Genomic DNA, 13,018 nt, shown 5'->3' on the forward strand with positions numbered 1-13,018 from the left:
AACCTCGATCGTCTCGACCGCATATCCACTATAGATTGTCAATCGTGCGCCTCAGTCCGCTTGGCTAATCTGATCGACCGGGGTTTAATCGGGACAGAAATATATGCATAACATAGACATAAACGCAATTCTACTTATTATTATATTCATAAATAATTATAATAATAATAATTATAATTGCTTTTATTACAACGCAAGAGGCCCTATGAGGTACTTTTCTGTCCCGAGTAAACCCCGGTTAGCTAACCGAGGTTTAACCGGGACATAAAGTACCGGCCCTACCTCTGTAACTTTTGAACCGTTAATTTTAGAAGGGTTATGCATAGGGCCTTTTATCTTTCAAATTTAATGTAAAACAATTTTGTATAGAGGGTTCTTCATGCTAAACCGCATGGTTTTAAAAATATTGACGAAAAACGTAAAAAACTACCAATTTACAGATTTCTAACCCCTCCCCCCCCCAACCCGACGCTCAAAATGGTGTAACTTTTTACTGAACAATATGTGGACCATATAGAACAATTTGGTGTTGGAGGATAACTTTCACTTTGGATGTCTGGGTTTGGGTCTAACTATACCATACTATTAGAGCTAATTTTACGATAAAACTTACCGTTTCGCTGAAAATCGCTAAAAACCATATTTGGTGACCTTTGACCCCGCGTAAAATTTTTAGCAGGGGTCGGATTTATGAGGACTTTTTAGATTTCATTTATGATGGTATTTTTAACAATCCTGCCAATTTTCAGCTTGATGGTAATTTTTGTAGCCTCGGATGCGTAAGTTGACCGGAGTATAATGAGAGGACCTAAATATATCGCTTACTCCGGTTGATCATTCAGGGCAAAATCGAAGGAAAACGCTGGGTTGGAAGAAAACAACTGTCCTGGCTACGTAACATTCAGGGCCCCTGCTACCATATGTGCAAAGTGTGCAATGCACACGGGCGCCATCCTTTAGGGGCGTCAAAACCCGGGGTCAAAAATTACAAAAAAAACAAACAAAAAAATAAAAATTAATTTTAAAATAAAAGTTGACAATTTAAATACGATTAAATATAAACACACACGAAATTTTATTAGTATATCATCCAATTACTGCCGATTTCCATTCGCGAGAACATGTAAGGCATTTTAATTTATTTTGATATGATTTTATCTGTTTGTTTCATTTTGATATTTTAGTTTACAAATAATAGTCCATTTATTCACAGTTTTTACTGTGAATTTTAAAGAACCACTTATATTGACATGAAATTTGTTATACACATAGCTGAAAAGAAGTGATATTGTGCCGATGTGTGCTTTTGCTCTGCGGCTAAAAGGGGTATTCTCAGGGGAATATGGCCGAGAATACCTGTGAGTATTCTCGGGGATGAAAAAATATACATTCAAAATAAATCCGGAATTGGATAAACTGATTAATCGTAAGCAACTTTTGTTCTATACAGATTTTCACTAAGTCAATACTTTTCGAGTTATTTGCGAGTGAATATGTTCATTTTTCAATAAAAAACCCCCTTTTTAGACGGTTTCTCCCAAATAACTCAAAAACTAATTATTTTATCGAAAAATAAATACTTTTAGCAAAAATATAGCTTACAAAAAGTGGAAAAAATAATTTATATAATGAAGTCTGCAAACCCAGTCGAAGCAGCGTTGTAGCTATTGAAAGTAGGTTCATATTCGTCAAATTCCAAATCAAATATTTCAACGTGAAATAACAAAAAATTAAACACTTTTCAGGGAAAACTCATTACAACTTATTTAAAGTGTTAAAAAAATATTTATTTTTAATTTTTAAAAAAGTTTCTAGCAACAAGAACAAGCAACAAGCAACCTTTTTTAATTAGCATTGCAAATGAAATTAATCGTTACCGCTTTACCATTTACTTTATACACTACGTTGTTTATACGATCTGTAAGTTTCATCGGTTTAAAGTGCTCATTTTTGAAAAAAATTGGTTTTAAAGTAAACTTTATTTAATTTTGAAAAAATTCCTTTTTTGCAAATAACTTAAAAATTATTAGTGTTACCAAAAATCTCAAGCAGTTAAAAAATGTAAGTTTTGCTTTTGGGAGCGTTCAAGTATTACGTAACGCGATTTTTGAAGATTTTTGACCTCTCCCCCTCCTACGTAACGCACTCAAATGGGCGTTTAACTATTGCGTAACGCAATTTTTGAAGATTTTTGACCTCCCCCTAACCTGCTTTACGTAATACTTGAACGGCCCCTCTGAATATGCTGGATTTTTTGTTTTACTGTAAGACAAAAATTGGTTAATGGCTGTTCAAAATTTGCATACACTCGTGATTAGTAACTCGTTCAAGCCGTTTTAACTACAACCTTTTCAAAAATAAGCACTTTAATCCGATGAAACTTAATTTCATACAAACAATACATAAGTAAAGAAGCGTGTGGTGAAGCGGGTAACGATTAATTTGATTTGGGATGATAATTAGGGGTTGATTTTCACGATTTTTTTTTAGCAAAAAAAGGGACCACAAACAAAAAGACCATTATTTTGAGCGTAACTTAATACTTACTTTTGATGTTAAAAAATACTTCAAAAATATATAGCTTCTTTAAACAGTTATAATGAGGTTTCCCTAATAAGTGTTTGATTTTTTGGTTATTTTACGTTGAAATATGCGATTTGTAATTTGACGAATATGAACCGCCTTTTCATTAGCTACAACTCTGCTTCCACTGGGTCTGCAGACTTCATATATACACCATTTTTTTTTTCACTTTTTTATAAGCTATATTTTTTTCGATAAAACACTTACTTTTTGAGTTATTTGCGAAAATTCGTTTAAAAACAATTTTTTTTTGTTGAAAAATGAACATATTTACTCGTAAATAACTTGATAAGTATTGAAAAATATTGACTTGTCATGATAAAAACAAGTTTTTTTTGTTGAAAAATGAACATATTTACTCGCAAATAACTTTAAAGTATTGAAAAATATTGACTTGGTCAAAAAACTTTACAGAAAAAAAGTTGTTTATAATTAGTCATTTTATCCATTTCGGACCTTTTTGAACATACCTATTTGCTTTTTCACTCCCGAGAAAGGGTGAAACTCACATCCAGGGCAAAAACACACGTCGGGACAATATCACTTTTTTCTTTGACATGTTAGCTGTTAGCTCTGTGTATGCCAAATTAATGTCATGTGAATCCAAGCGGTTCTTTAAAATCCGGAGGTTTTATAATATTTTACCTTGAGTGAATGGACTATAAATATGACTTCTAAAGTTTAGTTTTTTGGTTTATTTCAAGCACCTACCTACCTTCAAAAAATAAATAAAAAACATGATCCAAAATGCCTTAAGGGGCGCCAAAATTTTTTTTGCACACAGGCGCCAGTAACCCTTACGGGGGCCCTGGTAACATTAGACAATGAACAGGTCGAACGGTTAATACGACGATAACCAGGGCCGTGTCGTGCTATGATGCGGCGAGGCAGTCGCATCAGGCGGCATCACTAAAGGGGCGACATAATCAATAAAATAAAAAAAATTGTCAAACTGTGTAAAAATGTTGTCAGAAACTATAGAAAAGATGAAAAGTTGCAGACAATATGGTAAATGAACAAATAAAAATTTAATGAAATTGCAGGAAATTTTGATATAAGTTCCGAATTTCCCGTGAAAATTAAATTCCAGCCAGGAGAAAAAATCTTTTATTTGATTACGAAAAATCTGTGGACGAGCTCTTAACAGATAAAGCTAAAATTAAAATAAATGTGTTCATCTACATTTTAGATATTGCCGTTAAGAGAGTAGGAGCAAAATGTGCTTGCAATGCTTTTTAAATGCAGTACTTTTTTTCGAATCCTGAGAAAACTAATTAATATTTTTGAAAAATTTAAACACAGAATAAAAGATTGCATTATTACCGAGGGCCGAAAGTCCCTAAAAACCTCTATAATGTTTATTTGAATAAGTTACAGGGGTGGTAAAAAAGAGAAAAGTTAGTGTAATTTTTAATTTCAAATATCTTATTTAAAGGAAACCTTTTATTTATTCTAAGGGACTTTCCACTCTCGGTATTATTGTAGTCTTTCAATCTGCGTTTAAATTTTTCAAAAATATTTATTATTTTTTTGAGGATTCGAAAAAAAATTAATGCATTCAAAAAAATTTTAAGCAAACTTTAATCCTATGCTCTTAATTCTTTGATTGATCGATTTTCGCTTCTAGAACCTCATAATAAAAATTTTAAATTTGTATATGATACTTTTAAATTGAGAGAAATAGATGATAAAACACTAGAAATATATTGTATGAATATTCGTTCAATATGTACTTTCAATATAAACAGAAAAAGAATCTGATATAGAGGCAAATGATCTAGAAGAATTGAGTGATATATCCCAAATGATACCATAGTCCACGACACCTTTTGAGATTTTGAACTATTTGTGCCAAAATGAACGAATTTCTTTATACTATACCCAAATGTAGTTGTATCATTAAGAATTTTATTAACACTCCTTGTCTCGGTAAGTTTCCTGGGGAAAGTTTTTCAAAATTAAAAATTATTAAAAACTATTTACGAAGCTCCATAAGACAAACCAAACTAAAAAATTTAGCACTTATTTTAATGGAGTTCTCACTAGCTGCCACACCTATCTATCATTACTTGACTACACCAATCTGATTGAGGAGTTTTCCAAAATTAAAGTAAGAAGTGTTAAATTATAATTTTTGCAAATTTTAGGTATTTAATGTAATGTTAATATATATTTCATTTCATTTAAAGTACTTATGTATTGTTTTCAAAATCAAATATTTTGTTAATTTTGTGCAGTTTCATTTAATAAAAATAAAAGTTAAGTTTCAATAATATATTTAAGGGGCGGCATTTCGAAGACTTGCATCATATTGAAAGGATATACCGCACGGCTCTGACGATAACCAACGCTTCAAAAAAAAACACGGCACACAAAGAAGAAGGCCGAGTCCTGAAATTGGACAAAGAGAACCAAAGTGGGGAAATTACTATAAGAGCAAGACTAGCATGGGCAGGATTTAGAAAACTTACGAACCGGAAAATATCCCAATACTTGAAGAGCAAAGTGTTCAACCAGTGCATCCTTCTTATCATGACATATGGATGTCAAACCTAGACCCTAGCTAAGGCAAATATGAATAAACTAGCCACAACAGAAAGAGAAATGGAAAGAGCAATGCTGGGTATACGACTAGCAGATAAAAAGAGGAGCGACTGGGTAAGATCAAATACAAAATGAGGACATAACAACAAAAATTGCCAAACTTAAATGGAGCTTCGCAGGCTACACTATGTAACGCGGTCGTTGCGTTGTTGCTCCAGGTAACTAAATCAGTCGAAGAAAAGAGTTCGCTTTTCAAGACATTTTTATTTGGAATGAAAACATACAAAAGATAAGATAATTAGCCTTAATTACTCGTTAATTTCGTTAATAAAATATATTTATAATCTACGCATCGAGCTTTCTGTTCGGGCCGATGTGACCATATTTTGTACATGAATGAATGATTTTGACGATCGCGTGAAATAGGAATTGATTTTATTAATACGACATGAATGTATAAGGAAAGGGAAGAAAGGGAATCTCGCTCAGCTCGCAAGGTGAAAAGACATATTAGGGATATACGATCACCACTCGTATAAGGATAGGTAAAAGGATAGGAAGGAGGAAAACTGTCGGATTCGCTCAGCTCGCCAAAACGACACCGGAAAATGGTCGGGAAATACTATCTACATAAACTCACCTCGCTGTTGTTTATTATTCTTTGATCAACGCTCCAAGACTAGGCTTTTCGATCCGACTTTTATATCGTCCGAGACGGTACAAAAACACGTTTTACTTAATTCATTGGCGTACTCTAGACGATAAAATTTGGATGGTGAAACGATTGTGAAAAGCATTAGTTTTAAGTACCTAGGATCGGTATTACAGAGTAATGGAGAAATAGATGGAGATGCATGCAGTAGAATTAGGGCTGGATGGATGAAGTGGAAAGAAGCGAGTGGTGTGTTGTGTGACAGAAAAATGCCAATGAAGCTGAAGGGAAAATTCTATAAAACAACCATAAGACCGGCTATGATGCACGGAATTGAATGTTGGGCAGTGAAAAAGAAAGAGGAACAACGAATGCATGTGGCGGAAATAATAATGCTTAGATGGATGAGTGGAGTGACAAAGAAGGATAAAATTAGAAATGAGTATATTAGGGGAAGTCTAGGTGTGGCACCAATTGTTGCCAAAATGAGAGAGCATAGGTTAAGATGGTTTGGTCATGCTCAACGTCGAGACGTTAATCATCCAATACGAAGAATAGCTGAAGTGCAGATTCCTGGAAGGAGTAGGAGAGGAAGACCAAAGAAGACCTGGGGGGAGACGATAAGGCAGGACATGTTGGTAAAGGGGATTGACATTGATATGACTAAAGATAGAGTTGTGTGGAGAAATGCAATTAGGGAAGCCGACCCCGCATAGGGATAAGGCAAAGAGAATGATGATGACTCTAGACGATAAAATTATATTATCGTCACAACTGCTACACAAAGAGACCAACGTTGGAACGAAACAATACAACATTGGAAACCTTGCGAAAGTAAGCGACCAAGAGGAAGACCAGAGATGAGATGGGTTGATGATATTAAATGAATAGCCGGAACAAATTGGAAATATGTTGCTTAGGATATAGACCGATGAAAGAAGTTGGGAGAGGCTAATGTCCAAACATGGACGATAGAAAGCTAAAAAGAAGAAGAGAAGTCTGTTTCTCAAATAATGAATTTATTCCATACTTTTGCATCATACTTAACTAAGTACATAATTTTGGTTAATCCTGTAGAAATAAATATTTTAAAAATACATCGTTTAAAAGTCGATTAGGAGACCTTTTAAATTAGGTGTTCCTTGACTTCAGTTTGTATTAAAAAAAATCCCAACATACAGAGCGAGTTTTATGTATGGAAATACTCAATTATCTCGAAAACGGCTTGCACGATTTTTATAGATTTTGCTAGGTAAGGGTTTTCTAATTCGGCCGATATTATAGTGCTAATTACATTATTGTCAGATCTTCCCTTTTTCTGGAAATCTAATGAACTTCCTAATTTCAAATGGAATACCCTGTATATTTTTTGCGTTTTGAAGTCCTTAAGAAATACTGATTATTTTTCATGTTATATTCCCTATACCTAAATGCCATAATTTCGGAGTTATTGCAACATTTTATTAAAAAAAAAAAAAAAATAAACAAATTATAAAAATCATTTTTTTCGGCCCGGGTCGAATTATTTTACGTTCTTTGGATCGTTGGGAACAAAAAAGGTCTTTTGTAATTTTTCTCTAAAATTAATCGTTTTCGAGTAATAAACAATTCAAAACTGAAAAAAAATCGAATAATGACGATTTTCAAGATTCAAAAACACAATTAAAAAATATAATTTTTGAAATTACCAAGTACCTAAATTCAAGCTCAACTCTTCGTCTAATAGATTGCCATAATACTTTTTGGCTCGTTTTATTCTAAACCATTGCTTTTTAATTGTTAATGAAGTGCATATGAGAGGACGGGCGATTGGGCTGCATTAACAACTAAAAAACAATGTTTTAAATGAAATAAGCTCAAACTACTTATCGGTAGCTGATAAAATAAGGGTTGAACTTGAATTGGGGTACTTCGCAGTTTCAAAAATAATATTTTTAATTTGTGTTTTTGAACCTTGAAAATCATCATTATTCGATTTTTTTCAGTTTTAAATTGTTTATAACTCGGAAACGATTAATTTTAGAGAAAAATTACAAAAGATCTTTTTTGTTTCCAATGATCCAAACAACCTAAAATAATGTATACACGGGCTGAAAAAAATTAACTAATAAACTAATAACTAATTAACTAATTAACTAATAAAATATAGCTAATAAAAATATAACATGAAAAATAATCTGTATTTGTTAAGGACTTCAAACGGCAAAAAATATACCGGGTTTTCCACTTGAAATAAGAAAGTTCATTAGATTTACAGAAAAGCGGAAGATCTCACAACAACGTAATTAGTACTGTAATATCAGCCGCATTAGACAACTCCTACCTACCAAAACCTATAAAAATCGTGCAAGCCGTTTTCGAGATAATTGAGTGTTTCCATACATAAAACTCACTCTGTATATACAGGAAATTGATGGACATTCAAAAATTAAAATTTACGTGTTTTAAGATTTTTTTAAAGTCGTCTGTTTTTGAAATAATAAACTTATTTCAAACTTTTGCATCATACTGGATGTAATAACACTACTGTAACTCTTTATACATTGTCATGTAAATAATAATGAAGCTTATGCATTACTGGTTGAAGCATACTCTCTAAATAAATTTTATCAAAACTTACCTGATCAGCAGAGTTGATACGTTTCGACAGAACTGGATCACACTTAAAATATCGGGAAAAAATTACCAGTCCCGAAAATGATGTGCTTAAACTAAGGAGAGTTAAAATCGGCCAATTCCACCATAATGCTTTTTGAGCAGTTTTTAAGTCTTTTACTGTTAAGTATCTCTGAACTTGAGTCTGGTTGACACCATACAGAGAAAGATACGTTATACCTCCACCGATGATTAGAGTAAACCATGTATGCCTTACAGTGGGATCAGGGCTAAAGCTATAAATAATATAATATATAAAATATATAAGTATACAGAATATAAATGTCGAGAAAAAATTCAACTTCAGTAGAATGTGAAAATTTAGAAGTGCAAACAGCGTTAGAAGAGACAGGAATAAGTTGCCTTGTTAAGAGATGTGTTTAATATAAGTATTATGAAAATGCGAATGCGAAAAATGTCAGATAAGCAGTATCTTGATTTAAGTCTTCTTCTTCTTTTGGTGGCTATTCGTTTCGAATATTGGCGATCGTTCTGGCTATAATTATTTTATTAACTGATGCTTTAAATAGATTAGTTGTTGTTGTGGAGAACCATTTTCCCAGGCTCTTTAACCATGATATTTTTCTTTTCTCAATTCCTCGTTTTCCGAATACTTTTTCTTGAAGGATTACCTTCACTAATCTGTATTTAGTGCCGTTTCTCATTATGTGTCCGAGATATTCTAACTTTCTCCTTTTAATGGTATACATCACCTCTCTTTCTTTCCCGATTCTTCGTAATACCGTCTCGTTGGTTATCTTGTCCATCCATGATATGATATCCTTAAGTGGGTGATGAGCCGTGCGAGCCATAATACCGCGGTTTTAAGAACCACGGTTTTACTCGCGGCTCGTTGGTGCTGATCGACTAGCGAGCAAAACAGTCGTGTCAACCGTCCACAGCCAACAAGTCGTAACTTTGTTACTGTAGGAAGCTAGCAATGATTGAATTTTTTTCTTGACATCGGGCTCTAGTTGAGTTGGGTTCATGTTTTTTACTATATTTAAGAGTTTAACATATGCGGTAAGTCAAATTGCTTTGTTTTTGTACTCTGGCGATGCACATTTCCATTTTCCATAAACAAGAACAGTCTCGTAAGCAATACATATTATTATATAAATTCTAATAAAAAGTCGTGGATGAGAGTTCGCATAACCATGATTAAAAACTGATCTTTTCACTTCAACGTTGGCCGAAAACTGCCGGCTTGGCTCTCCAGCCGTGATACACGCGCGGTTTTGAACGACGAGCCAAGTAAAAAATAAAACAAACTGACGAGCCGCGAGCCAGGCTTGTCGGTAAATAAAACCGCCGTATTGAAATGATACACTGGCGAGCTTTACCGACGAGCCACAAAACCGCGGTTTTACTCGCCTGTCGATCAGGGCCTTTAGGATTCGCCTGTATAGCCACATCTCGAAGGCTTCAAGTTTTTTTCTCTTTACAAGAGATTTGAGTCTAAGATTTAAGTCTAAAAAAACAAAAAAGGTGTTTTATAATGCACAAAACTAAGAAACGCAAAACCACTTAGTCATACCATGAAAATATGTGAAGGAAAAATTGATAAATTTAGAGAAAAAGTTTGTATCGCTTAGAAGGGAAAGTTTGGATTTGTGCAAGACATATTAACAAAATAATATAGGAATAAAGAAACAAATGCGCATATAGTATGACTTGAGCTTAAGTAAGGGTATGCTAGGATACCTCATCGCAGGGTTTATGGTATCACATCATTGGCTCTACAACCCTTGGTGGGTCTCAGTTCTAACGTATGGAACAGAAATATTGACCCTTACCCCTTACCAGAAACGTAATCAATAAATACAAGTGGCAGATGAGAGCAATGGAGAGGTCAATGTTAAATATATCCATCAGGGGCAGAGTTTCAAATAAAATAATTAGGAGAAAAACTGGTGTTCCGGCGCAGTTACAATAATTACAAAACTAAAATAAATTACACCGTAAAAATCAGCTTGTCTATATTTTCATCAGACCTGTACTAGCATATAGCTACGAAACGTGGACCATGACCAAAGCAAACGAGGAAGAGCTCACACGTTTTGAACGAAAAATACTTAGAAAATTTTTCGGACCTCACCAAGATATCACCACAAACCAGTATAGGATCAGAACCAATATCAGCACCTCAGAGGTAAGGTGTGCTAAGGGGCTATCCTAGTGTAAAAGTACGAAATTCATATACTTTTTTTGGGAATTTCTAAAATAATAAGTACTGTACCAATTGTTTTGAAAATTTGCAGGAGCATTTATTATACAAAGGCGTATTATGTAAAACAATTTTCATAAAAAAATATTGAAAACTAAACGATTTATGCGCCATCTACTAGCACCTTGAAAATAAAAACATAGCTCAACTTCTGCAGTGATTGGGACTAATAGAGATCCTGAAACATAAAATTTTGAAGTTATTATTGAAATATAAGTTATTTTCTATACCATCAACTAGAATTTTTGAAAAATATTAAAATTTGGCAAAATGACGAAGTGTTGAAAAATTTTTTTAAAATCAGCTAAACATTTTTAGTTTCAAAAACCGCCAAATTGACATTTTTTATCCGATCAAAAAACCCCTAGATGATGGTATAGAAAATAGCTTATTTTTCAATAGTAAGTTTGAAATTTTATGTTTCAGGATCTATATTAGTCCCAATCACTGCAGCAGTGGAGCTAAGTTTTTATTTTCATGGTGACAGTAGATGGCACATAAATCGTTTAACTTTCAATGTTTTTTTTATGAAAATTGTTTAACGTGTACTTCTTTTTATAATAAATACTCATGCAAATTTTCAAAACAATTGGCACAGTACTTTTTATTTTAGAAATTCCCAAAAAGTGTATGAATTTCGTACATTTACACTAGGATAGCCCCTTAAGTCACATTGTTCAAAAAATGAGTTACATACATTTTGGACCTACTGTATTGTGAAATACTATCTAGTGAAAAAGAAATTTTAGTCTCTACTTTTGAAACTTAAGTCTCTAATGGTGGTATACTGTAGCAAGTTCCCTATTAGAATCAAGGAAATAGTTATTTATGCTATAAGTGTTAAAAGTACAATTTTAAGGCACGCATTGAGCCATAACTATATCATACAATATTTTTTCTACAAACGTCTTATATATCAATAATTATAATTTATTCATTCTCAATTACAGGACAATATCTACAAAAACTTTTACTTGAACTTGACTGACATTCCATTTTTATATTTTTCTTGACATTACATCAAAACGTAGTGCCTTAAAATTTTTAAAGCACTAGTGCTTTAAAGTCGCATTTTTAACGCTCATATGGAATGCTAAAATAGTTATTTATGAAACAGTTCGTGAAGTATGCTTTTTGCGAACGCACGCGATTTTTAGAGCACAAGCGACAACGGAGTGAGTGCTATAAAATATTTTTCATAGTTTCATACAATATTTTATCTACGATAAACAAATAATAAAACTGTAACTCTTCGTCACTGGAATTCATTTCTATTCTACAATTTTTAGAACTTTGACATTTAAAAACCCTAACTACTTTCAATCCACAAAACTGTCAAAAATTTTGTTGTAAGTCATTGCTCATATTGTCATCACCATGACAACGCGAAAGTTATAGACCAGGGCGCATCTGTAAAAATATTAGTACATTTGGACGTTGAGAGGTTACTCAAATTTTTTTGCAGAAATTGCTTGAAAATAAATCAAGTAATAATATTTGAGTTATTCTCCTTCTCAAAAAGGTCCGGAACATTGTTTAAATAATCAAAATGTCAAAAAATTAAGGAAAAATTCGATTTTTTTTTCTTGGTTTTTTGATTATAACTTTAAAAGTATTCATTTCCGAGAAAAGTTGTACTGACATAAAAGTTGCGTAATTAAATTTCCTACAATATAGAATTGGTTAAAATAAAAATGTATACCATTTTTATTCAGTTGCAATGCGAAGGCAAAACAATCTTACTTTTCAATTAGAATACGGAGTGCAGTCCAGTCCCTTGAATCGCGATTTTCGGCTCTTATTGGAGCCTTCACCGGAAAGAACGTAGGCACTGTTCTCCATATTGGTTAAAAATTTAAAAAAATAGTCACCCTTGTTGCAAAATAGCAATAATTTTGAAAAAAAAACATACAAAAACAAGTATTCGCATTTTACGTTTATCATCCATTTCTGCTACACTTTGACCTTCATATTTCACCCTGAAAAACTTTATGATACAGTAAAACAATACTGTAAATTTCATTAAGATCGGTTCAATAGATTTTGCGAACTAAATTTTGCAATCCAGCTTTCGTAAAAAAAATTCATTGTTTCAAAATGTTACAGGATTGAAAATAAAGCAGATAGCAACTTGAAAATTTTTTTGCGTATAGAAGTACTGTACTGTACCTTTCATTTGCAATTTTGCAAAATTAAAATCGATTAACACCACGGCGTCAGGAATTTTTTTAAATAAACATTAATTATTGGTGCTACGCGCAGGACAGCGGATAGTTTGCTCCGATTGGGCATTCCAATGACCTTTGATAATGATTGATACATTTTAATTTTTATTACATTTCGATATAAATAAATAA

The 13,018-nt window shown here is 32.8% G+C and overlaps 1 protein-coding gene across 1 annotated transcript in view; it reads right to left on the minus strand.

Annotated features, from left to right (window-relative positions):
• LOC114327881 (putative sodium-dependent multivitamin transporter) overlaps positions 1 to 13,018 on the minus strand; it is a 135,699-nt gene that overhangs the window by 32,201 nt on the left and 90,480 nt on the right. Inside the window, exon 6 of the mRNA XM_028276598.2 lies at positions 8,400 to 8,670. Within this exon, the coding sequence (XP_028132399.2) occupies positions 8,400 to 8,670 (271 nt within the window). The remainder of the gene's footprint in view (positions 1 to 8,399; positions 8,671 to 13,018) is intronic.

Source organism: Diabrotica virgifera, chromosome 4 (assembly GCF_917563875.1).
Source record: "Diabrotica virgifera virgifera chromosome 4, PGI_DIABVI_V3a".
In the NCBI taxonomy this organism is placed as follows: Eukaryota; Metazoa; Arthropoda; class Insecta; order Coleoptera; family Chrysomelidae; genus Diabrotica; species Diabrotica virgifera.